This window comes from Schistocerca serialis, chromosome 3 (assembly GCF_023864345.2).
Source record: "Schistocerca serialis cubense isolate TAMUIC-IGC-003099 chromosome 3, iqSchSeri2.2, whole genome shotgun sequence".
NCBI lineage: Eukaryota > Metazoa > Arthropoda > Insecta > Orthoptera > Acrididae > Schistocerca > Schistocerca serialis.
Genome location: NC_064640.1, coordinates 206,215,151 through 206,239,570, shown reverse-complemented (window position 1 = coordinate 206,239,570; position 24,420 = coordinate 206,215,151). Strand labels below are relative to the sequence as shown.

The 24,420-nt window shown below is 44.7% G+C and overlaps 1 protein-coding gene across 2 annotated transcripts in view; it reads left to right on the top strand.

The window, feature by feature from the left end:
* Positions 1-24,420, top strand: part of LOC126469924 (uncharacterized) — a 573,978-nt gene that overhangs the window by 342,253 nt on the left and 207,305 nt on the right. For both annotated transcript variants that reach the window (XM_050097321.1, XM_050097320.1), the window contains exon 3: positions 10,133-10,247. In XM_050097321.1, the coding sequence (XP_049953278.1) occupies positions 10,133-10,247 (115 nt within the window). The remainder of the gene's footprint in view (positions 1-10,132; positions 10,248-24,420) is intronic.

Below are 24,420 nucleotides of genomic sequence, written 5' to 3'. Positions count from 1 at the left end.
TACATAACATCCTTTACGCTATCAATTAGTTTGAAAGCAATCTTGTTTCAGAAACATGTATTCCATACGGTTGTAAAATGACACTGTTTGTGAATCCACAGGTAAAATCAGGGAAACACAGAAAATTCAGTACACTAATTTTTCGCGATTGATAAAATCCACATACAGTTACATTAAGTTTTCTTTTCCAGTAAAATGAGAGATCTTCTTTTATTCAAAAACAAAATTTAATGCTACTATATATGGATGTTATCAACTGTGAATAATCTATGCAACAGTTGTGTGTGTCCTATTAAGAGAAACAATTATCAGAAAAGTAAGACATGAAGGGAAACATCCTCACTTAAGAAATAAATAACAGAACGACTTAATTCGCTGAATGGAGGCGAAAACAACTGGAAATCACAGCATCTGCCCCTAGCCCCACCGCTTCCTTCTGTCCTTCCTTCCTTCCTTCTGTCCTTCCTTCCTTCCTTCTGTCCTTCCTTCCTTCCTTCCTTCTGTCCTTCCTTCCTTCCTTCTGTCCTTCCTTCCTTCCTTCTGTCCTTCCTTCCTTCCTTCTGTCCTTCCTTCCTTCCTTCTGTCCTTCCTTCCTTCCTTCTGTCCTTCCTTCCTTCCTTCCTTCTGTCCTTCCTTCCTTCCTTCCTTCTGTCCTTCTTTCCTTCCTTCCTTCTGTCCTTCTTTCCTTCCTTCCTTCTGTCCTTCTTTCCTTCCTTCCTTCTATCCTTCTTTCCTTCCTTCCTTCTGTCCTTCTTTCCTTCCTTCCTTCTGTCCTTCTTTCCTTCTTTCCTTCCTTCCTTCTTTCCTTCCTTCCTTCTGTCCTTCTTTCCTTCTGTCCTTCTTTCCTTCCTTCCTTCTGTCCTTCTTTCCTTCCTTCCTTCTGTCCTTCTTTCCTTCCTTCCTTCCTTCTGTCCTTCTTTCCTTCCTTCCTTCCTTCTGTCCTTCTTTCCTTCCTTCCTTCCTTCTGTCCTTCTTTCCTTCCTTCCTTCCTTCTGTCCTTCTTTCCTTCCTTCCTTCCTTCTGTCCTCCTTTCCTTCCTTCCTTCCTTCTGTCCTTCCTTCCTTCCTTCCTTCTGTCCTTCCTTCCTTCCTTCCTTCTGTCCTTCCTTCCTTCCTTCCTTCTGTCCTTCCTTCCTTCCTTCCTTCTGTCCTTCCTTCCTTCCTTCCTTCCTTCTGTCCTTCCTTCCTTCCTTCCTTCTGTCCTTCCTTCCTTCCTTCCTTCCTTCCTTCCTTCCTTCTGTCCTTCCTTCCTTCTGTCCTTCTGTCCTTCTGTCCTTCTGTCCTTCTGTCCTTCTGTCCTTCTGTCCTTCTGTCCTTCTGTCCTTCTGTCCTTCTGTCCTTCTGTCCTTCTGTCCTTCCTTCCTTCTGTCCTTCCTTCCTTCCTTCCTTCATTTACACACAATCCGCAGATCTTTTTTTTGTACTGGTAGTGCCATGTACAGTAGTGGTAATGGTAGGTGCATAGCTTGATATTATATTGTGTAAGTCATGACGTTGTCGAAGCTTTAAGGTTGTTACTATGACATGTCTTAAACAGATTGCATGATGCGTGAACTTCCAAAATTTTTCAGACAAATGATTTTAAAATGTACTTCCTTAAATTGTAGTTCCTTGAAAGTTACGCTAAAGCGATGTTCTAAGAAGTAATGTAAATAATATTATTCAGACATTATTATTATTATTATTATTATTATTATTATTATTATTATTATTATTATTATTATTATTATTATTATTATTATTGTCTTTCCTTTCTCAGACCTTAGGTCTGGTTCGGAATGAAAGTGACACGGACCTTGATCAAGCGTCACTTCCTTTTAACTGTACGGTATATGTTACATTGCGTTTAGGAACTTTCGGGTAATTGAACATGTATCAATAATTACGGATTTCTGAAGTTGTATATATAAGTTTGGATGTAGCTGTATTGCATTGATGTACTGGTGGATATTGTGTGGTATGACTCCTGTAGTTGAAAGTATAATTGGTATAATGTCAACTTTATCCTGATGCCACATGTCCTTGACTTCCTCAGCCAGTTGGATGTATTTTTCAATTTTTTCTCCTGTTTTCTTCTGTATATTTGCTGTATTGGGTATGGATATTTCAATTAGTTGTGTTAATTTCTTCTTTTTATTGGTGAGTATGATGTCAGGTTTGTTATGTGGCGTTGTTTTATCTGTTATAATGGTTCTGTTCCAGTATAATTTGTATTCATCATTCTCCAGTACATTTTGTGGTGTATACTTGTATGTAGGAACGTGTTGTTTTAAAAGTTTATGTTGTAAGGCAAGCTGTTGATGTATTATTTTTGCGACGTTGTTATGTCTTCTGGGGTATTCTGTATTTGCTAGTATTGTACATCCGCTTGTGATGTGATCTACTGTTTCTATTTGTTGTTTGCAAAGTCTGCATTTATCTGTTGTGGTATTGGGATCTTTAATAATATGCTTGCTGTAATATCTGGTGTTTGTTTGATCCTGTATTGCAATCATGAATCCTTCTGTCTCACTGTATATATTGCCTCTTCTTAGCCATGTGTTGGATGCGTCTTGATCAATGTGTGGCTGTGTTAGATGATATGGGTGCTTGCCATGTAGTGTTTTCTTTTTCCAATTTACTTTCTTCGTATCTACTGATGTTACATGATCTAAAGGGTTGTAAAGGTGGTTATGAAATTGCAGTGGTGTAGCCGATGTATTTATATGAGTGATTGCTTTGTGTATTTTGCTAGTTTCTGCTCGTTCTATAAAGAATTTTCTTAAATTGTCTACCTGTCCATAATGTAGGTTTTTCATGTCGATAAATCCCCTTCCTCCTTCCTTTCTGCTTAATGTGAATCTTTCTGTTGCTGAATGTATGTGATGTATTCTATATTTGTGGCATTGTGAACGTGTAAGTGTATTGAGTGCTTCTAGGTCTGTGTTACTCCATTTCACTACTCCAAATGAGTAGGTCAATATTGGTATAGCATAAGTATTTATAGCTTTTGTCTTGTTTCTTGCTGTCAATTCTGTTTTCAGTATTTTTGTTAGTCTTCGTCTATATTTTTCTTTTAGTTCTTCTTTAATATTTGTATTATCTATTCCTATTTTTTGTCTGTATCCTAGATATTTATAGGCATCTGTTTTTTCCATCGCTTCTATGCAGTCGCTGTGGTTATCCAATATGTAATCATCTTGTTTAGTGTGTTTTCCCTTGACAATGCTATTTTTCTTACATTTGTCTGTTCCAAAAGCCATATTTATATCATTGCTGAATACTTCTGTTATCTTTAGTAATTGGTTGAGTTGTTGATTTGTTGCTACCAGTAGTTTTAGATGATCCATGTAAAGCAGATGTGTGATTTTGTGTGGGTATGTTCCAGTAATATTGTATCCATAATTTGTATTATGTAGCATGTTGGATAGTGGGTTCAGAGCAAGGCAGAACCAGAAAGGACTTAATGAGTCTCGTTGGTATATTCCACGCTTAATCTGTATTGGCTGTGGTGTGATATTATTTGAATTTGTTTGGATATAAAGTGTGGTTTTCCAATGTTTCATTACTATGTTTAGGAACTGTATCAATTTAGGATCTACTTTGTATATTTCCAATATTTGTAGTAACCATGAGTGGGGTACACTATCAAAAGCTTTTTGGTAATCAATGTATGCATAGTGTAGCGACCTTTGTTTAGTTTTAGCCTGATATGTAACCTCTGCATCTATTATCAGTTGCTCTTTACATCCTCATGCTCCTTTGCAACAGCCTTTTTGTTCTTCATTTATAATTTTGTTCTGTGTTGTATGTGTCATTAATTTCTGTGTAATGACTGAAGTTAATATTTTGTATATTGTTGGTAGGCATGTTATGGGGCGATACTTAGCTGGGTTTGCTGTGTCTGCTTGATCTTTAGGTTTCAGATAAGTTATTCCATGTGTAAGTGTATCAGGGAATGTGTATGGGGCTGCGATGTAACTGTTAAATAATTCAGTTAGATGTGAATGTGTTGAGGTGAATTTCTTTAGCCAGAAATTTGCTATTTTACCTTTTCCAGGGGGTTTCCAATTGTGAGTAGAATTAATTGCTTGGGTGACTTCATGTTGCAAAATTATCGCTTCAGGCATTTGTGGTATCATCTTGTATCCACCGTGCATGCCTGTTATGTTGTACCGGGTTTGACCATATGTTGCTCCAGAAGTGTTCCATGTCTGTTATGTTTCGTGGATTGTCTATTTTAATGTGTGTGTTATCTATTGTTTGGTAGAATCTCTTTTGGTTTGTGTTGAATGTTTGGTTTTGTTCCCTTCTATTTTCACTTTTTTTGTAACTTCTAAGTCGTTTGGCCAATGCTTGTAATTTCTGCTTCTTTTCATCTAATTGCTCTATTGCTTCTTGTTGTGAGATTTTACCTAACATTTTTCGATTTTTGTCTTATATTTCATTTCTTATAAATTGTGTTAGCTGTCCGATGTCTTTTCTCAGTTTTTCTATTCTGATCTGTAGCCTGTGTTGCCATGCTGGTTTTGTGGGTTTCTTCTGCGTATTGGTTTGTTCTGATCTCTGCCTAGTGTGTATATTTAGTGTAGTGAGTGCTCCTATATAAACCAGTAGTTGTAACTCTTCCATAGTTGTATTTTCATTTATTTTGTTGTGTATGATTGTGTTGATAGTTTTTGTTGTTGTTTCGACTTGTGGGTTATTTGGCGGTCTATGCAAGAATGGTCTAATGTCTGTATTTGTGTCTTTGTATTCTATATATGTCAGCTGAAATTTCTCTTCTATATCTAACACGTGTGTCTCTTCGTGTTCTATTTGTGCTTGTTCTGGTGGCTGTCTTAAGATTTCGTTTTCGTTTATTATTATTATTATTATTATTATTATTATTATTATTATTATTATTATTATTATTATTATTATAACCCAAGGCACAAGTGTTACTTTGAAAGTGAGAGCGACAGCAGATTAATTTGCAAGGGGATGTACAGAAATAACGTTGGATCAGTGCCTGTGTCATGCCATAGTCAGTCAACGAGTCCAGTCAGCGAAGGGAAATTAAGGGCAAAATTCGTGGAGTCGCAAATTTTTGTACTGTGGTAGGAGGTGGTGGCACTAACTGAAATCCCCACCTGTGGGGTGAGCATTGGAGTGGAGGGCGGAGGTGGTATTTAAATGTCACTTTTGTATGTTTTCCTCGAATAACTCGAAAACTGCAGTTTCTAGCGAAAATGTGTGCCAGTGCAAAATTACATTAAAGTTCCTACTCATTTTTTCCCCAAGGACTAACACTTTCCACGTATTGCAAAAATCACAGGCTATTGTATCAGAATGACCAAATGTAGTGGGAAGAGGTAGAAGGCACCGTATTAAGACTCTTCTGAGCTTTCCAAATGATTTATTTGTTTCCACTACAGTGCACCATTCACCTCGCTCCTCATCACAGGTCCCGCAATGCTGAGGCTACTGCCCCAGCGACCCATTGCAACACACTGCTGTGTTTGGCCTTGTAGGACCGCATTGTCAGGGCTGCGCCAGCAGTTGGCTCAGCGGTCTTCTTCCCCGTTGACTCAGCACTGCTCCGCTGGGAGCCGCTAAGCGGCTCACTGCGTCCTTCCTCGCTGGCATAGCTGAGATCGCAGTGAGCACAAGTGCCTGCAATCTGCCATCCGAATCCGTGGCCCTCGCCTTGAGGATGCCCGCGGCGTGTGTTGTAAGCCAGGAGTGGCCCGCTGCTGACTGGCTATGGACCCTGCGTCAGCCTCAAGAGGTCGAACCGGCGACCTGCTGTGACGGGAATGCTGGCACCGCATCTGCTGCTGCGTGTAGCCGGTGGTGCGACACGCCCTGCCGTCCAGGAGAGCTGTCACAATTGAATGCATCTCTTTACAAAACCAGCACCATTTATACGCGGCTGTGGGCCTCTGTTTTGCTAACAGGCCACTCAGAGTCACATACGCACAACACCTGGGTAGCGCCAGTGGGCCCCTTCTGCCTGTAGCTTGCGCAATGCGAACCACTGCGTGCACGCTTTTCAGTGGTTCGACAGCCCTGTGGCCTCCATTCTACTTCGAACCGTTGGTATACGTAAATCAATGCAATCCGGCCCGCACCTGGCTGTAGCTTGTGCCCAGAATATCGCACAAAACTGACTTTTCCAATCCTAAACAGTGGTGCCGCTACACTATTAAAGACAGTGTCATTAATGTATACTGTTAAATGAAATGGGTTAAGAACAAATATTTGTGCCATACCAGTACTGGTGCCTAACGCAAGTCGTGACACTGACACTACTTAACAACACAAATCCTGCTGAGTACACATGCAGTAAATACACTGCTCCAAAGAATTAGGGGAACATGACTTTCGGCATCTGCCATACTCCACTGAGCAATAATTAAGGACTGGGTATGTTACCAAATTATGCCTTAATCTTTCTTAAATTAAGTACACAACGAAACATCATTACATCCTCGATCGTTTACATAAAGACAATTGAAATATCTGGGAGGTATCGAAAAAAAAGTGCAAACAATCATTCATCCAGTGATCCTGGAAGCTTCTCATTGGATCTCGGTAACTTCAATAATGTGTATGCCCTCAGTGAGCGTTAATCAATGCGTGACACCTATGTAGCATGCTCAGTATAAGTCTACGGAGGTCGCTCTGTGGTGCACGCTGCCATTCTGCAATGAGAACCCATGATGGGTCTCAGATAGTCTTTTGGTGGAACGCGACCACGTACACGTTCATCAAGTACGTCCTACACATCCAGCACGTTGTTTCGGTCGGGTCTCACCGACAGTCATTCCATTAGTTTGAAGTCCAGGCTCCGCAAGACTTCCCTGCTGACGTCCGCACAGAGGCCCTGGCATAAGAAGGAATTTACGGCCATCGTGTAGTTGGCAGCCTACATGCTCCAACAGGATTTGTCCGGTGTACTTTCTGGCGGTAAGGCGACCATGGACAAGAAGAAGATCCGCATGGCTGTCAACATTGAAACCTCCCACATGATCACAAAACCTTAGAAATTTGTTGATTTCCTGGACAACAGTTGGCAAGTACCGCTCGCCGTGGGTCTCCGCACACGAACAGCCTTCACCTTGCTTCAGAGGATACCTGGACAGCTCTGTAAATAACGAGTTCGTCACTGTCGAAGTTGCGACTTACGGGACCGGCAGAATTGAAGGCGAGCTGCGCCAAGACCATGTCGTGTCAAACGGGGTACCCGAACAGAACGTCTGGGTCGGAAGGTCCTTTCTCTGTTCATTGCAGTCAGTGGCTCTTCTGAGATAGTCTTGCTGTGGTCTTGTGGTATCCGTACGACGCTGCAACGCAGAGATGGCCAGATACCGATCTTCACTTGGGGCTGTAATGCATCGGCGACCTTGTCCAACTCGCTTTGTGTACTAATCTGTCTGCCTGTAGTGTGTCAACAACACACGGAGAGGCATTTGCATCTGTAGCAATACGATCAAACGTTCATCGTTTTTGGATCCAATAGACCGCCCTTTGCAACTTGCACTTCATTAAGATGTCTCATTTCACGTGCTTGGCTGAAATAAAACGTTCACAAATGACAACTGTCACTTGTGTACCTCACTGGAAAATAATAGGTCATCGGTACTCCCTCCATTCTGAGGGGTCACAGAGACTGCAATGCATAAACACAACCAATACGTGGTGAATGATTTTAATTGTTGTGAACATTGAAAGCGAAAATCTGAAGCCATGCAATTAGGCTACAGGTATCGCCTGTGTCAAAATAGATTTGACATTTTGGACTTTGGTTGATACACGTGTTCGTTCTCTCTCTCTCTCTCTCTCTCTCTCTCTCTCTCTCTCTCTCTCTCTCTCTCTTTTTCCCTTCCCTTCCCTTCCTTTCTTTCTTTTTTGACAGATAGTTTTCCGTCTACACGGGGTGAAGTAGCGAAAATTTAATTATAACCACCCTGTAACTGATCTGTTTGCAGAGCTCGACAACATTTTTGTCGGTTTTTTCTTTTTTTCCCAGTTTCACTGGGTTGGTAGAATTTTATAGTGTAGTGTGTCGAGGCTGCTAGATAGAGAACAACCAAGAAGCGGCATATTTTGTGCGAGCACATTTTTGTGGCCGGAAACTTTGAAATCCTTAAACGAAATTCAGAACAGGTTCTGCGTGGGAAACACTGGATACATTAAGCGATCCTGTGCATTCCGTGTGTGTGTGTGTGTGTGTGTGTGTGTGTGTGTGTGTGTGTGTGCGCGCGCGCTAATGTTTGGGAGCCGTTAGCTGACGGTCTTCCACGTCCCGGTAATGCTATCTCAAGTTCGAAAAAAAAGAGCGTTAAGATGATAGGAATAGGTCGAACTCGATAAAGCAGATTCTCTGTGCAACGAGAGTTCAAGGTAGTGTGAGAATGAGGAACGTTCCCCTGATGACGGTGTTTGCGGAGCGTGAGCAGGCTTCAGCGAGTTAGTTTACCGCTTTCTGAAGGTGTGTCCGTCGACATACACTAGTGGAACAAATCTCAAAATGAGATTGTGTTGGCAAGATCACTACAAAAAATTTCGAATGGTCAGCGGTTTCCGTAACCATATCAATTAGTGTAAAAAAAAAGAGCTTCCGCAGTGTTTCTCAGCTGTTATTTCGTAGGCTGTGGACCAGGGAAATGAGAGAGAGAGAGAGAGAGAGAGAGAGAGAGAGAGAGAGAGAGAGAGAGAGAGAGAGAGAGAGAGAGAGAGATATACTATCTGCAAACCACTGTGAAGTACATGGTAAAGAGTACTTCACATTTTAGCAATTACGCTCATTTGTGGCGTTGAAACAAATGAAGTAGAACTCCACGCAGTTCGTTACGACGAAATAGTCAGATTTGTAGAATAGAAGCTGAAACGGTCCGCAATTGCAGCACTAAGTAAACGACAGTAAATTTTGACGTATAAGGACGCCTTAACTCCATGACCAATAATGGAAGAATGTATGACAACACAGCAATATAACCCCGCAGTTAGTGCTTGTGTAGAAATACAGGTTTTCCCACTTATCTGGACCTCGTGTCAGGCATTAAAATGAAAAATCTCTAGCAAAGGTTTAGCTATTGCTCGGATAGTTACCAGCATAATTAAATTCCTTGTAATTTCATTCGTTACGAAGATACGTACTGCTGTTAGTCTCTCTTAAGTTGCATACCATATTTTTATTCAGTAATACACTTCCTTTCTTTGAGACCTGTTCCAAAAATGCAGAATTCACGAAAACGTGACGTTATTAAAAACGCAACTCTTCTTTACTAGCACACAGTGCAGCTACAACAAACGGAAACTGCTCACAGTCATTCACGATAAAAGAAAGATAATAACAGTAATAATAATAATAATAATAATAATAATAATAATACTGGAATTTTTAGTCCGGTACACAGCATACATTTTAAAATTACTACAATATTGTGAACCTGTTTTTTGTAACACTTATTAAATAAATGACTGTCGCATAAAATAGTTTTGTTTTTATCAGCAGTCGCAGCTCTCACAATGCCGCCTTTTCTGGGCAAATTACTCACTGCAGTATTGTACTACATGTACCCAGTTGCAAATAAGTAAACATTATTACAATTACTGTTCTACCTACTTGAATTCTGGATAGATGAGTAGCAGTTGTACCTTCCCTTCTTCTGTCTAATTTATAGGTGCTCAAGCCTTCAACTGAGGACGGTTGACCAAATAGAAATATCAGTAAGATCGATGTTTAATCCCTACCTTAAAGCAATGGTACCGCTACGAGCACGAGATGATGGGAATCAATTTGGAAAAACGCGTAGATATCGATTGGAACTAGTTACGTATCGGAAACAAACAACAAAATGGAAGTGACTGGCTAAAATAATTACATTAGGTAAAATTTTATTCCAGTCGCGCAGTTAAACAGAAGTCTGCGATTTATGAAAATAATTTAGCACTTACCTCTTACGCCATCCTAACAAAAAGACTGCAAACTCTGCCGTACTCAAATTTCGGAGCAATAATGTTCAGCTGTGTCATTGTTAAATAATTTCCTAGTTCTAAAGCCTAATGTTATAGGTAAAAAGTAGAAGTATAAGATATTTCGCAGTTCTCAGACTAGCGAGTGTGTAACTCTGATGGCTAATATTTTTTTTCATTCTGGCTTTCAGTGTACGAGATGCTTCAGTGTGCGAAGGAGTGTGCGAACAGGAGTTCGGCGTGCTACCTTACCTTCGGCGAGTTCTGCATTTTCGCTACGGAACTCAAGAGGTGCTACGAAAGAGGGTAAGAGCTAAGGTGAAACTGGCAGTTTTTGATATAACGTGCGGAACTGAGTAGTGGTGATAAAGTGGCTTTAAAAATATCACTTTTGCCCTTAGAAAACGTAAGTTACAAAACATATGTTTGATGATCACACAATATAAGTGCTGTAATTAGGCCTACATTATTTGCCTCTGCCACCCTTGGCACTTGCAACTGCGGTGGCTGCTAGCCCTGACATTTCTTGTCCGCATCCATAATTGCCAAACGACCTCTCTTCTCTCCTCCCCTTTTTTTAGGACTACGTTTCCTAGCCCTCAGACTAAGAGTTAGCACAGAGCAACGGGGTGCGTGCCAGATCGTGTCATCTGAAAAGAAGAATCGGCTCACCAAGTGACCACCCGACAATCGGACTTAGTAATTTTTTATATTTAAGTTCAGAACTCAAATATAAGTTATGAAAAGCAGTTAGACACTACTCTCAAATTCTCTGAAATTTTTCTGAGCGTCTTTTATACTCTAAAGTGAGAACCAGATTTCGGCAAGCCCCGTGGCGCTGTGGTACTTAACCGTCCCACGGGCGGCCCAGTTTCTATCTCTCCCCGTGATAAACTTTTAAACGAAGGGGCATACTCTACATTCATTTCTATGAAGAGTAAAATACAAATGAAAACATTTATTTATAACTTTTTCTTTAATTTAAATAATCTATTAATATTTTATGGAAGATACGACTTTATATTTTCAATGAAAACTGGATTTTGGTGTGTGATATGTAATTACAAATAAGACGACACGCCTTTTTCACCAAATACTGAACGAGAAAAATAATGACCGAAGCGAGAAGCGAACCAGCGATTACCAGTCTCGAGCGCTACCGACTTCATTCCATCTTTATGCATTTTGTGCTTCACGGAAATGTTTGCAGATCGCGCCTTTTTGTTTAAAAATTCGCGTCGGCTGGGACTCGAACACAGACCGGCCTCTTTCCAGAAGACCACTCTAACACAGAGCCACACAGTCTATCGAAGTATCGACCGTACTTTAGTGTACTAAAGACGACCTGAATGCTTCAAAACTTCAAATTCGATTTTCTTGAAAATTTTTGAGAGTTGTACCAATATGCTCGTGGAATTCAGAACTCGAGTTGTGAACTCGAGGTACCATAATATAAAAATTACAAAAATTCGATAGGTGTGCTGTCTGCTTGTCGGTTGGTATTAGGAAAGAGCTCGATTTAAATTCTCCTCCGGGCATTACGATGTCGTTTCCGTGATTTTCCTAAATCATTCTTGGCGAGTACTCGGATGGTTCCCTCAAATACGACACAAGCGATTACCACCACTGTTGTCCTGTCAGAGCTTGTTATCAACAGTGCACTGAATCCTAATATTTCTGCTTTAGTCACCTAACTAGGAACTTGTAGGTGTGAAACAATTGGTTCAGTGTGTCACGTATGAATGCTAAATGTGCTCAGTTGTTCTTAAGTCTTTAAGCTCGATAGTAGTGTAACCGAGCGATCATCGTGCTGCGAGTGAATTATAGCACTCTACGAGCACCACTACAGGTTTGCCGTAACCATATCGTGACTTGTCTCTACATTACACACCAGTACAGTTTGTCGAAACTGGAACTGGCTCAGACAAGAATCAGGGAGGTGACTTTCCTGAACGATAAACGTTTCAATGGCTGTAAATGTGACTCCCCTTGCTCTCCCGAGACAAAAATTCTTACGGAGAACAGTGAAATACGACGAGAGTACAGTGTGATGATCGCTAGAAAATCGCCAAAATAATCTTAGGAAGACAGTTTGAGCACCAGGTGTAACGCAGTGCTTCGTCTATCACAATGCTCTGCAACCTCCGACCCATCAGACGGCCCATGCACAGTTGGTGTAATTTTCAAACACGCTGAGAAAGTCATGTTAACGGCCGGGAGTAACTTTCTTCTTACATTATCCGACCTTTACTTATTGGCGAAACATTGAACGCTGAAATGCACTGGTTCGTAAAGTATGCATTGAGAGTTGTTGCGAAACAACGGAGACAATATACGAATAGCACTCTGACACTTCTGTATCAACCATACTGTTCCCGAAAGACACACATCGTGATCGCTACGCCGAACTTAAAAATGGAATAAATGCACAAATATCTCTTTGTGAGAAGTTTGTGGTGCGGAACGGTCTAGTCCCGATTCGTGGACGTATCTCGGCAGTAAGGTCTTGTGGAAAAAACGAGAGTTCTCTATCACATCAGATAACCTCAATGTTATCACAGATTGGTAACAGGGCACATGTTCTAAAGAGATATTGACAATCCTCGGTGGCGACAAAGTTCGTCACGATTGCACGTAGGTTAAAAGACGAGAGGTTTGTCTATGCGACCTCCTTCAGATCTGTGATAGCAAAGTAAGCTCTGTTTCTAACATATCATTCCTGGACGCGCAGGGCTTCTTCCTGTCTGCTATTCTGGACACGAGAGGCAGTTCCATTACCCAGGGGAAGAGCGTATTGTTCAGGCTGGGATGACGGGGGCGGTCTTGCCATAGGAAGCGGCAGGAATTATGGCAGGTGTCTTCCAGCCCCTGATGGAAGCAGCACTTAGGCAAGGAATGCTATTAGTGGAAAGGGAAACGGCTAATAAAATGCCTGCATACCTGCTCCTGAGGTTCACTAGCTTAAAAGGATGGATGCGAAAGAATTTCTGGGAGTAATTGACCAGCATTCCATGCGCAGTACGGAATTCTGTGTGGTACTCCGGTTTTGTCGGCGAGTACTGAGGCAAGGTGAGTGCAGGAGCTATTAGCTACCTGGATGGCGGGCTCTGGGCTTGGCGAGGTCTGATTGAATTCCGTTTATTCCTATGGAAATTGTATGTGGAGCTTCGTTCGTTGCGTTAACTGTTCCATGTTGAAGTGTTACTTTGCCGCGCGGTTAGAGGCGCCTTGTCACGGACTGCGCGGCTCCTCCCGCCGGAGGTTAGAGTCCTCTCTCGGGCGTATATAGTGTGTGTGTGTGTGTGTGTGTGTGTGTGTGTGTGTGTGTGTGTGTGTGTTCGTAGCATGAGTTACAGTTGGTTTAAGTACTATGTAAGTCTAGGGACGATGACCTCATCGGTTTGGTCCGTTAGGAATATACACACACACACACACACACACACACACACACACACACACACACACACACACACACACACACACGCACGCTCGCGCACTTGTTGTATTGTTGTATTATTTTCATTTGGAGCCAGGAGTTGCTAGAAACCAGCTAGAGGCGGTGGAGTGTTAACGGTTTTCCATTCTAATGGTAGGGTTTTGGACGCTTACTCAAAGTGGTTAGCACGCTCCAAATCATTTATTGGTATAGGAGTACTGGCAATTTTGGCACTGTCTCGTGGGTCCAAGCGTCGCCGGCGACTTATCTTTACGTATTTAGTAGTGCACCAGTGTAGAGGCTTAATAGTCTAACAGTAGATATTGCAATGGAAAACTACGGAGCAATACATCGTGTTGTTTGTCCTCGTGCCACACATCGCTAAGAGTACTTCGCACCACGGAAGCTACAAATGTTACATGCTGCCTAACGAATCACTTTGTGGTCATGGATCTCAGATCGGACATACACACCCAAACAAGTCATCTGACAACTGACGTGCCCCCCCCCCCCCCCCCCCCCCCCCCCCAGGGGGTTCTCAGCTCTTTCGTATACGTGCGTGGTGCGTGGCGAGAACATTCCTCCATGTTCCCGTTCCCCCCACGCCCTTCGGAAGTATGTTTTGCGCCTACGTCCGAAGACGGACACTTGTGAACTAATGGAGTTGTTTCTCTTCTTTTATATGATAGTCCACCTCCATCCCCTCGTTGCACCACCTGTATGGGCGACCACGCTGCTTCCTCTAGAGATTGCCCTATTTTAAAAGGTAAACGAATTGTTCAAGAAATCCGAGTGAAGGAAAAGGTGTCTGCCTTCACTGCTCGTACGTTATTCGCCAGTGGAAAGCCCACTATGCTCCCAGCCGGTAAATACAGCACTGTCCTCGCTTCTCCTTGACCTAATAAGGAGGTAGCCACGCAGATGTGCGATCTCACCTTTAGCGCCACAGTCGTCGGATCGGCCAGCCCAAATCAACAACAACCACCTCCCCACTGTCACCTGCTCACTCTAAGGCTCAACATTCACTGACTGGTGCTAAATCACGGGCCGCAAAATCGAACGCCTGGACTCCCAAAATAGAGCCTACTCGTGAAGATTTTTTATGTACCCAGTCCTCACAACCATCAACTCCTCCCTATCTCAGCGTCCTGCTTCCAAGAAGGCTCATAAGAAAAACAGTTACTCTCCTCCTCCGCCACGGCATGTGTCTTCCACAGCGCCACCCAGCGGTAGCCGCTATCGGCCGTCTTCCGTGTCGCCAAGACGGACTGTTGGTGGCTGATCAAACAGCTGATCGCTGGCGACAGGAGCTGCCCCTGAACAACCTATAGATCAGGATCTTCCGTCTCTGGCTGAATGCCATTCCACGCCGTCAGCCACTGGCTCTCAGCAGTCGCTGAGTTGACGGCAACTGTGGTGAGATTTTTCCTTCTTTCATCCACCATATGTCAATTATCCATTGGAATATCCGCGGAATTCGCTCCAGTCGGGATGAACTGAGCATCTTCTTAAGATACTACTCCCCGGTCATCCTCTGTCTTCAGGAAAAAAAAACTACTTCCCCATGATTGCTTTGTCTTCCCTCATTTCCCATCAGTCTGGTTTGATCTCCCCTCTGTTGCTGGCACTTCAGCACACGGGGACTTGAGATTCTTCTCTATGATACTGTCCATTATCACCCAATCCCCTTAAACCATTCCTTCCAAGCTGTCGCTGTACGTCTTTCCCTTTCTGGATTCACCTTCTCTCTTTGTACCATATACATTCTATCGTCCACAGCAATGGAAAGAGCCGATCTCCTTCATCTCCTTTGTCAGCTCCCATCCCCCTGTTCGCTGGTTGGGGACTTCAACGCCCACCACCCCCTTTAGGAATCTATGCGTCCTTGTCAGAGCGGCCCCTTATTGATTGACCTCTTCCACCATGCGAATCTTGTTTGCCTCAACACTGGGGAACCTACATTTTTGTCTGCCTCCCCATTAACCTACTGTCATTTGGATCTTTCGGTCGGTACAGTTTGGCTAGCTGGGCGCTTTGAATGGTTTGCTCTTGCTGATACACAATCGAGTGACCATTTTCCATGTGTTCTTAGATTACAGACACAACTGCCATCTATGCGTGCAAGATGGTGGAAGTTTTCCCAAGCCAATTGGACACTTTCCTCCTACCCCCTGCAGGTCTGGGGTTAATAATAGGCCCGAGGTATCGCTGCCTGTCGTAACAGGCGACTAAAAGGAGTCTCACACGTTTCGGTCTTTATGTGATGGTCCTCTGTAGGGTTTGACCTCCATATTTCAAAATTTTCCAAAAGAGCGAGCCAATTGGGTAAGGGCACCTTAAATGGTGCATAGTGTCCATCGTGCGTTGAGACCTTTAGCTCACTTCCTCGTTTTCACGTTGCAGTCCCGCCTGTTCTCCATCTCTTAGGCTAGGACAGCTTCCTGTGTGCATTTTCCACCATGGGCTATGCAGTGTCATTTTCCGCACTGACAATGACTATGGAATTCTTTGCTCCTCATATCCAGCACGGTAGCCAGTCCATTGTGGAGGGGCCACCATGTACCCTGTTCGTTGTAACCCCCTGACAACACAGGGATCGCTCTGCTGATGCCTGGGCCTTTAACTCCCCACATATGCCAAGGAGTAGATACCCGTCACCCCGGGGCATTGGGACTCCCTGCAATGGCCATCTTGCCACGTGGCTTTTGCTGCAGCTGGTTGGCGCCCGTGGGGAGGGCACCTGGTCAGAGTGGATGGCATCAGGGTGGATGACATGTCATGAAGCATAGTATGTCATTTATTGCTGGTGGTCCGCTGCCTGCAGTCTCTAAGCGGGAAAAGTTTAGCTTTAGTGCTAAGAAATATGACCCCAAGTCGTTTCCCTCCCTGGCCACACCATGGGAGGAACTTCAGGCTAAGGATGGCAGTGAAGCTTATTCACCCCAGTACCTCATATGTAAGATAGTTGATGGGGAATCTTTCATGTCCATGTAGCTTCAGTTCTTTATGGAGCATTTGGAGGACAAGTTTGGGGAGGTGGGGGGGTGGGGGGGCTTGTCCAAAATGCGCTCTGGGTCAGTTTTGATAAAAACAGCATCCTCTGCCCAGTCACGGGTATTACTCACTTGGTGCAAGTTGGGGGATGTTTCTGTTACCATCACGCCTCGTAAGAGCTTAAATATGGTCCAGGGTATTATGTTCCACAGGGAAATTCTATTACAGTCTGACGACGAGCTGCGCACCAATTTAGAGCGCCGAGGTGTTCATTTCGTCCAGCACGTCCATCGGCGTCCGAGGGATAACCAGGTTGCCATTGATGGCTTAATCTTCACCTTCGAGGTTGACACATTGCTGGTGAAGGTGATGGTCTACCGCTGTGACATCAACCCATATATCGCTCCCCCAATGCAGTGTTCAAGTGCTGGAAGTTCGGCCATAAGTCTTCCCGCTGTACTTCCAGCCCCACCTGTCGAGATTCTGGACGTAAACCGCATCCCAATACTCGATGCGCCCCACCTCCCATCTGTGTCAACTGCAGAGAGCATGATTCACCCTGCTAGACTTCAGGATTTTACAGAAAGAGAGGAAAATTATGGAACTTAAGACCCTGGACTGACTAACCTACACTGAGGCTAAGAGGAAATTTGAGCGCCTACATCCTGTGACTGACATCCTCATACACCACTCCTACGAGAACAGTTGTCGCCCCCCATCAGTTCCTCGAATTCCTGTCACCTCTCAGAACTGAGAGACTACACCTGCCCCCTTGATGTTGGAGGACACGTCCCTCCCTGTTCCTCTCACACCACCTACTTTTGGAGCAACACCCCCGCCCCCTCCCCACCCCCCATCCATTGGGGATTTCAGTCCTCAGCCCTTAGCCAGAGAAGTGTAAGGCTTCTTAGGCTCCTCTCGATAGGAAGGGGTCCTTTCGGTAACTCCCTTCCCAGGTTTCTGCTAGTGGGAAAGATGACACCTGCCAGCAGCTGAAGAGCCCAAAAGCAGCTGGTCGTTCCTGTTCCGAAACCTGGAAAGGACGAACATCTCCTCTCCAGCTAACGCCCAATCTATCTCAAGAGTAGTATTCGTAAGTTTTTGAAGCGTATGGTAAATTGCTGTTTAGGCTGGTGGCTGGAGGAGTGCTGAAACCTTTTAACAACTGCCCAATGCGGTTCCCAAAAGCATCGTTCCACAGTTGACCATCTTGTTGCCTTCTCCACTTACATCGTGAACAATTTTCTCAGGCAACGCCAAACGGTAGCTATATTTTCGGATTTGGAGTGGGCATACGATACATGGTGGAGGACAGGCACCCTCTGCACACTGTTCTCTTGGGCTTTCGAGGTCGGCTACGACTTTTCATTCGTTAATTTATGACAGAGCGCATATTTGAGGTGCGGGTGAACACCACTATATCCGATACTTCCTCCCAAGAAAAGTGGGTGCCCCAGGGCTCCGTCCTAAGTATTGTACTGTTCGCCATTGCCATCCAATTATGGACTGTTCAAATGGCTCTGAGCACTGTGCGACTTAACTTCTGAGGTCATCAGTTGCCTCATGGACTGTCTCATTCCCGATGTCTCGAGCTCCCTCTTAGTCGACGATCTTACAATCTACTAAAGCTCTCAACGGATTAGCCTTCTTGAACGACGTCTCCAAGGATGTCTCGATCGCCTCCACTCATGGAGCATCGAAACCGGCTTCCGATTTTCTTCCAGTAAGACCGTCTGTGTAAATTTTTGGTGTCGTACGGAGTTTTATCTGCCCTCCTTACATTTAGGCCTTGTCGACCTTCCGTTCGCGGACGTCGCCAAATTATTGGATCTTAAGTTTGACTGAAAATAGTGCTGGACTTCCCAGGTTTCATATCTGTCGGCTCGCTGTCTGCAGTCCATCAACACACTCCGGGTTACAAATGGTACCTCCTGGGGAGCGGACAGAGTGGTCCTCCTCCGCCTATATCGCGCCTTAGTGCGCTCGAAATTGGACTATGGAAGCATAGTTTACTCCTCCACATGGCCGTCTATTCTTTGGCGTCTAGATGCTGTCCACCACCGTGGATTGCGTTTAGCATCTGGAGCTTCTTACACTAACCCCATGGATAGCCTTTACGCTGAGATTGTTGAACCTCTGCTGTCTAATCTGCGAGCTTTCCTGGGCCGTAACGATAGTCATCTGTCTGCCATGCCTTTTTTTCCCCTTCTTCGACGCCTCCTTGGATTTAGGGTATGCAGGCAGAACTTCCTCCCTACTGCTACCAGGAGTCCGCCGCCGCCAACTGCTACATTCACTTTCCTTCCGATTTCCTAAGACTTCCTTAACAAATGGGAATACGACGCCATCTTCGCTTCGCGCCAGGACCTGCCTTCTCCGTGACCTTTGTCAGCTTCCCAAGAATAGTTCCCATCGTGTGGGAACTGAACTTTATTATTAGCTCGGCTGTTCAGAATTGTGCAGCCACGTCGCTTACCTCGATTAAGGAAATCGGCTCGTCCACAGCGAGGAAGCTTCTAGACATAACACTGACCAGTGTTGCGGCTTCCCAGCAGTGAGAGGCATTGCGCCTGTGGTGCTCCCGATAGCAACATTGGACAGCGGGGTGCTACCACGTCGTCTTTTCAGAAGAGTTCCAGTTCTGTGTATAACATGTTACCGGATGTATCCATTTGTCGAAACTTCAAAGTGAACGAAAGTTTTCCAGGTTGAATTCTTCATTGTCACAGGGGCCAAGCATTTTGTATGACTGTGTGGGAACGAGTCGGGTCCGTAGTAAGATGACCTCCGGTCCACACAGTCAGCAATGTGTACAGCGAGCATTACATTTCTGACGTTTTAGCACCGGTCACTGCAAAACGCCCTTTGCGCGAAAAGCTATCCGGTCCCAGGAAACTACACTACCAGGCATTAAAATTGCTACACCACGAAGATAACGTGCTACAGGCGCGAAATTTAACCTCCAGGAAGAAGATGCTGTGATATGCAAATTATTAGCTTTTCAGAGCATTCACACAAGGTTGGCGCCGGTGGCGACGCCTACAACGTGCTGACATGAGGAAAGTTTCCAACCGATTTCTCATACACAAACAGCAGTTGACCGGCGTTGCCTGGTGAAACGTTGTTGTGATGCCTCGTGTAAGGAGGAGAAATGCGTATCATCACGTTTCCGACTTTGATAAAGGTCAGATTGCAGCGTATCGCGATTGCGGTTTATCGTATCGCGACATTGTTGCTCGCGTTGGTCGAGATCCAATGACTGTTAGCAGAATATGGAATCGGTGGGTTCAGGAGGGTAATACGGAACGCAGTGCTGGATCCCAACGGCCTCGTATCACTAGCAGTCGAGATGACAGGCATCTTGTCCGCATGGCTGTAACGGATCGTGCAGCCACGTCTCGATCCGTGGGGACGTTTGCGAGACAACCACCATCTGCACGAACAGTTAGACGACGTTAGCAGCAGCATGGACTATCAGCTCGGAGACCATGGCTGCGGTACCCTTGACGCTCCATCAGACAGGAGCGCCTGCGATAGTGTACTCAACGACGAACCTGGGTGCACGAATGGCAAAACGTCATTTTTTCGGATGAATCCAGGTTCTGTTTGCAGCATCATGATGGTCGCATCCGTGTTCAGCTACATCGCGATGAACGCACATTGGAAGCGTGTATTCGTCATCGCCATACTGGCGTATCACCCAGCGTGATGTATGTGGTGCCATTGGTTACATGTCTCTGTCACCTCTTGTTCGCATTGACGGCACTTTGAACAGTGGACGTTACGTTTCAGATGTGTTACGACCCGTGGCTCTACCCTTCATTCGATTCCTGAGAAACCCTACATTTCAGCAGGATAATGCACGACCGCATGTTGCAGGTCCTGTATGGGCCTTTCTGGATACAGAAAATGTTCGACTGCCGCCCTGGCCAGCACATTCTCCAGATCTCTCACCAATTGAAAACGTCTGGTCAACGGTGGCCGAGCAACTGGCTCGTCACAATGCGCCAGTCACTACTCTTGATGAACTGTGGTGTCGTGTTGAAGCTGCATGGGCAGCTGTACCTGTACACGCCATCCAAGCTCTGTTTGACTCAATGCCCAGGCGTATCAAGGCCGTTATTACGGCCAGAGGTGGTCGTTCTGGGTCCTGATTTCTCAGGATCTATACACCCAAATTGCGTGAAAATGTGATCACATGTCAGTTCTAGTATAATATATTTGTCCAATGAATACCCGTTAATCATCTGCATTTCTTCTTGGTGTAGAAAATTTAGTGGCCAGTAGTGTAATTGGGAGTCGAAGGCTCGTGCAGTCAGTGCAACTGAGTGTCTGAGACCGGTTAGCTTACAGACATCCGCAAGTGCGGACCGAGTATGCCGTATCACACAGGTGCTGCGACTTGTACTCCCCGTAATTATTCTCGGCTAGTTGTGCTGGATGCCACTGGCCCTACTACAGGGAAAACGTGGGCATGCTGCCGGCGTCGTCACCCCCCCCCCCCCCCTCCCCACGGACGCTCTGTCTAGACAACAACTTCAGGGCCTCGATCACACGCTCCGTGAAGTCTCACCACCATCTCCCAATTTTCTAGCGCCTTCCTACTTCCGGCAGTAGTTTCCCGTCGAGCCATATGTCCGCCAACAGCGAAAAATGGGTATGGGGCAGCCGAATGCTATTCCCTCCAGCACAGACAATCCCGCCAAAACTACGCATCACGAATCTAATCCAGTCAATGCAAAATCACTTCAACACTTCTAAAAATAAATAAAGTCGCTTGCGCTCTGTCTCCGTTACGTTATTAATTTACCAACGGCACGGTTTCGTGCCCAGAGCTAGAGGGCCTCTGAAATTAAAACCGTATACAAGGCAAGGCCCATTACTTCAGCTCTCAGTTTCTTTGGAAGAGCAAGCACTGATTATCTACAAAAGCTTTGTTTCAAAACGTAGGAAATCTGCGTTCGCCGCCCTGAATTAGCCGAGCGGTCTGAGGCGCTGCAGTCACGGACTGTGCGGCTGGTCGCGGCGGAGGTTCGAGTCCTCCCTCGGGCCTGGGTGTGTGTGTTTCCTTAGGATAATTTAGGTTAAGTAGTGTGTAAGCTTAGGAACTGATGACCTTAGCAGTTAAGTCCCATAAGATTTCACACACATTTAAACATTTTGAACAAAGCTGCGTTCTCCCAGTGTTTGCGTGGCGATTCGTCCCAGGTCGTAAAACACACAATAGTGCTAGGCCTCATGGCTGGCACCTGAGGCCACAGTCTCCACACGCAGCAGTGAGCCGCTCCCTTTCTTTTTTGTTTGTTTTTTCTTGCAATTTGTCAATCCTGTCCCAAATATGCGGCTCTAAGCCTTTTCACACTCTCAAAAGTCATCCAGAAAACAGTCATTCTAGCATCAAGTTAAAATGAAGAGTAATGACGGTAGAAAGAGCGCTATATGTCCAGTCCCTGGGATTCGATGGCCGGCCGCAGCTACCGAGCGGTTCTAGGCGCTTCAGTCTGGAACCGCGCGACCGCTACGGTCGCAGGTTCGAATCCTGCCTCGGGCATGTATGTGTGTGATGTCCTTAGGTTTGTTCGGTTTAAGTAGTTCTAGGTTCTATGGGACTGATGACCTCAGATGTTAGGTCCCATAGTGCTCAGAGCCATTTGAACCATTTGGGATTCGATGTACTTAAGTAAACATTGCTCATGTAATCCACGCCTTAATTGACCTCATACAGAATGGAAAAGCGTATGAAATAGCTAGCGAGTTTCGTAACATCCCCCATCCATGTAAATTCTGTTCTGTAGTTGCCCCTCTTTGAGTTGGTAGAGGAGACGTTACAAGAAAAATTCTGCAACTCACTGTCGGAGATTCTATAAAAATATCTTCGGTTTGACCAAATGACAAGTCTTATTATGATTGATAATACCATCCCCCAACAACTCTAACGACATGTGAACTGCTAATTAAATGACATATGACACTTTCACTCACTCCCAAGGAACCAACCTAACTTCATCAGTGGACCGAACGTTGAAGGCTGGTGCTACCAAACTGTGGAAAATATAATGGCAGGGACTATTATAGTAGCAGCTGAACAAACGACAGACTTCCCTCACAGATCAGAATCAACGTATCATGTATTTTGAATCTCTTACTCTGCCTGACGTTTAATGAAGTTTCTGGCTCATTCATCAGTATAACTGAGACTAAAGGTCCACTCGTGCTCTACACCGAGTAAATATTATAGTGTTCAAAAGAGTGTTCATAATACTGTGTAAGACATATGAATAATAGATTACGTATAGTAAATATCATTAACAGGTGCGATTGATGTAAGATCACAAAGCTATGTATACTGTAGTGTGTTTGTATGGTATAATCAGAAGAGCTAGTACAGACAATCACAAAACAAGAAATATTACAAAATTCGTCCTGAGTTTGTCTAACAGTGTTTTCAGACTTTGTAAGTAGCTAAATGAGTGTTGACTGAAGTGTTACATCTAAAATCAACATGTGTTAGAGTTAACTAAATTATCTTGTGTGTTATGTTTGGTGGCACAGTGACAACAGAAGCACTCTGTCTTCAGGCCACAAGTGGCCCATCGGGACCATCCGACCGCCGTGTCATCCTCAGCTGAGGATGCAGTACGAGGGGCGTGTGGTCAGCACACTGCTCTCCCCCGGTCGTTATGATGTTTTTCTTTGACCGGAGCTGCTACTAGTCGGCCGAGTAGCTCCTCAATTGGCATCACGAGGCTGAGTGCACCCCGAAAAATGGCAACAGCGCATGGCGGCCTGGATGGTCAACCATCCAAGTGCCGGCCACGCTCGACAGCGCTTAAACTTCGGTGATCTGATGGGAACCGATGTATCCACTGCGGCAAGGCCGTTGCCCACAATGATAATAGGCAAAAAGTAAATCTCCTGTGTGATAATTCCAATTCAGCCATCTCGCCCGCCGTCTTTATCTAGTGCTCCGCTCGCCTCTGTAGAGAAATTGCCCACACAACAGTATATCATATCACAAACTCTCTGTACAGCAGTTATTTCCCAGTAAACGAGTACCGTGAAAAGCCAAACTGAGACGCTGCTCCTGTTATTTTCAGTTTACAAAAAATCTTTACCTGGGTTTTCATAATTCAAATCTCTTATCACTCCATTGTTATAATACCTTCAGCATTCTCAGTACTGTTCATAACTTCCTATGGTCAAAATTATTGTTTTTTGTATCTGCTGTCCACTGCAAAAAATACAACAAATTACGAAACAGTATATGCGACATGATTGTTCATTGTTGTCGCTGGTTATCAGATTGTTGCAGAATAGTGGATATCTGGGTGTTCCGTATAACAACACTTATTCTTGCAGTCATCTCTCATCCATGTCATTCTTCTTTTGACAAACGACCCTGTTTACGACCTCTAAACACTTATCACGTGTGCTCCTTCAGCTGGCCGCGGTGGCCGAGCGGTTCTAGGTGCTCTAGTCCGGAACCGCGCTGCTGCTACGGTCGCAGGTTCGAATCCTGCCTCGGGCATGGATGTGTGTGATGTCCTTACGCAGGAGGAGGACGCACTGCGATAGTTTACCGTGCGTTAACTTGCCTGTCGGTGGTCAGTATACATCCAGGTCTTGCGGCCACAGAAGAAATAATAGAACTTCTTAAACCCTAAACCACGGCTAAATCCTCGATATCGGTCACTGAGTAATTCCTTTCGCACTTCGAAAGCTCGCGACTACCAAATGCTGCTGTCTTCTTCACTACTACTGCATGTTCCTCATCTTGTGGCATATCGTGAACTCTGATATCCATCTTCGCCGAATCAGTAGCCGTGCAAAAATATGCTGATAAATCGGTATGTGACAATATTAGTGCCGTTACCAGCGCATGTTTCAGTGCCTGAAATTTTCTGCCGGTATTCGCATCCTACACCCACAGTATACTTTAGCTCATTAATGAGTGTCTCTGAACAGATAACGTGTCCATTCTGATAATTCTTTTTTATATACAAAAATTGATGGCTTGGAGACATCCTTTTGAACCCATTCTGGTGCAGT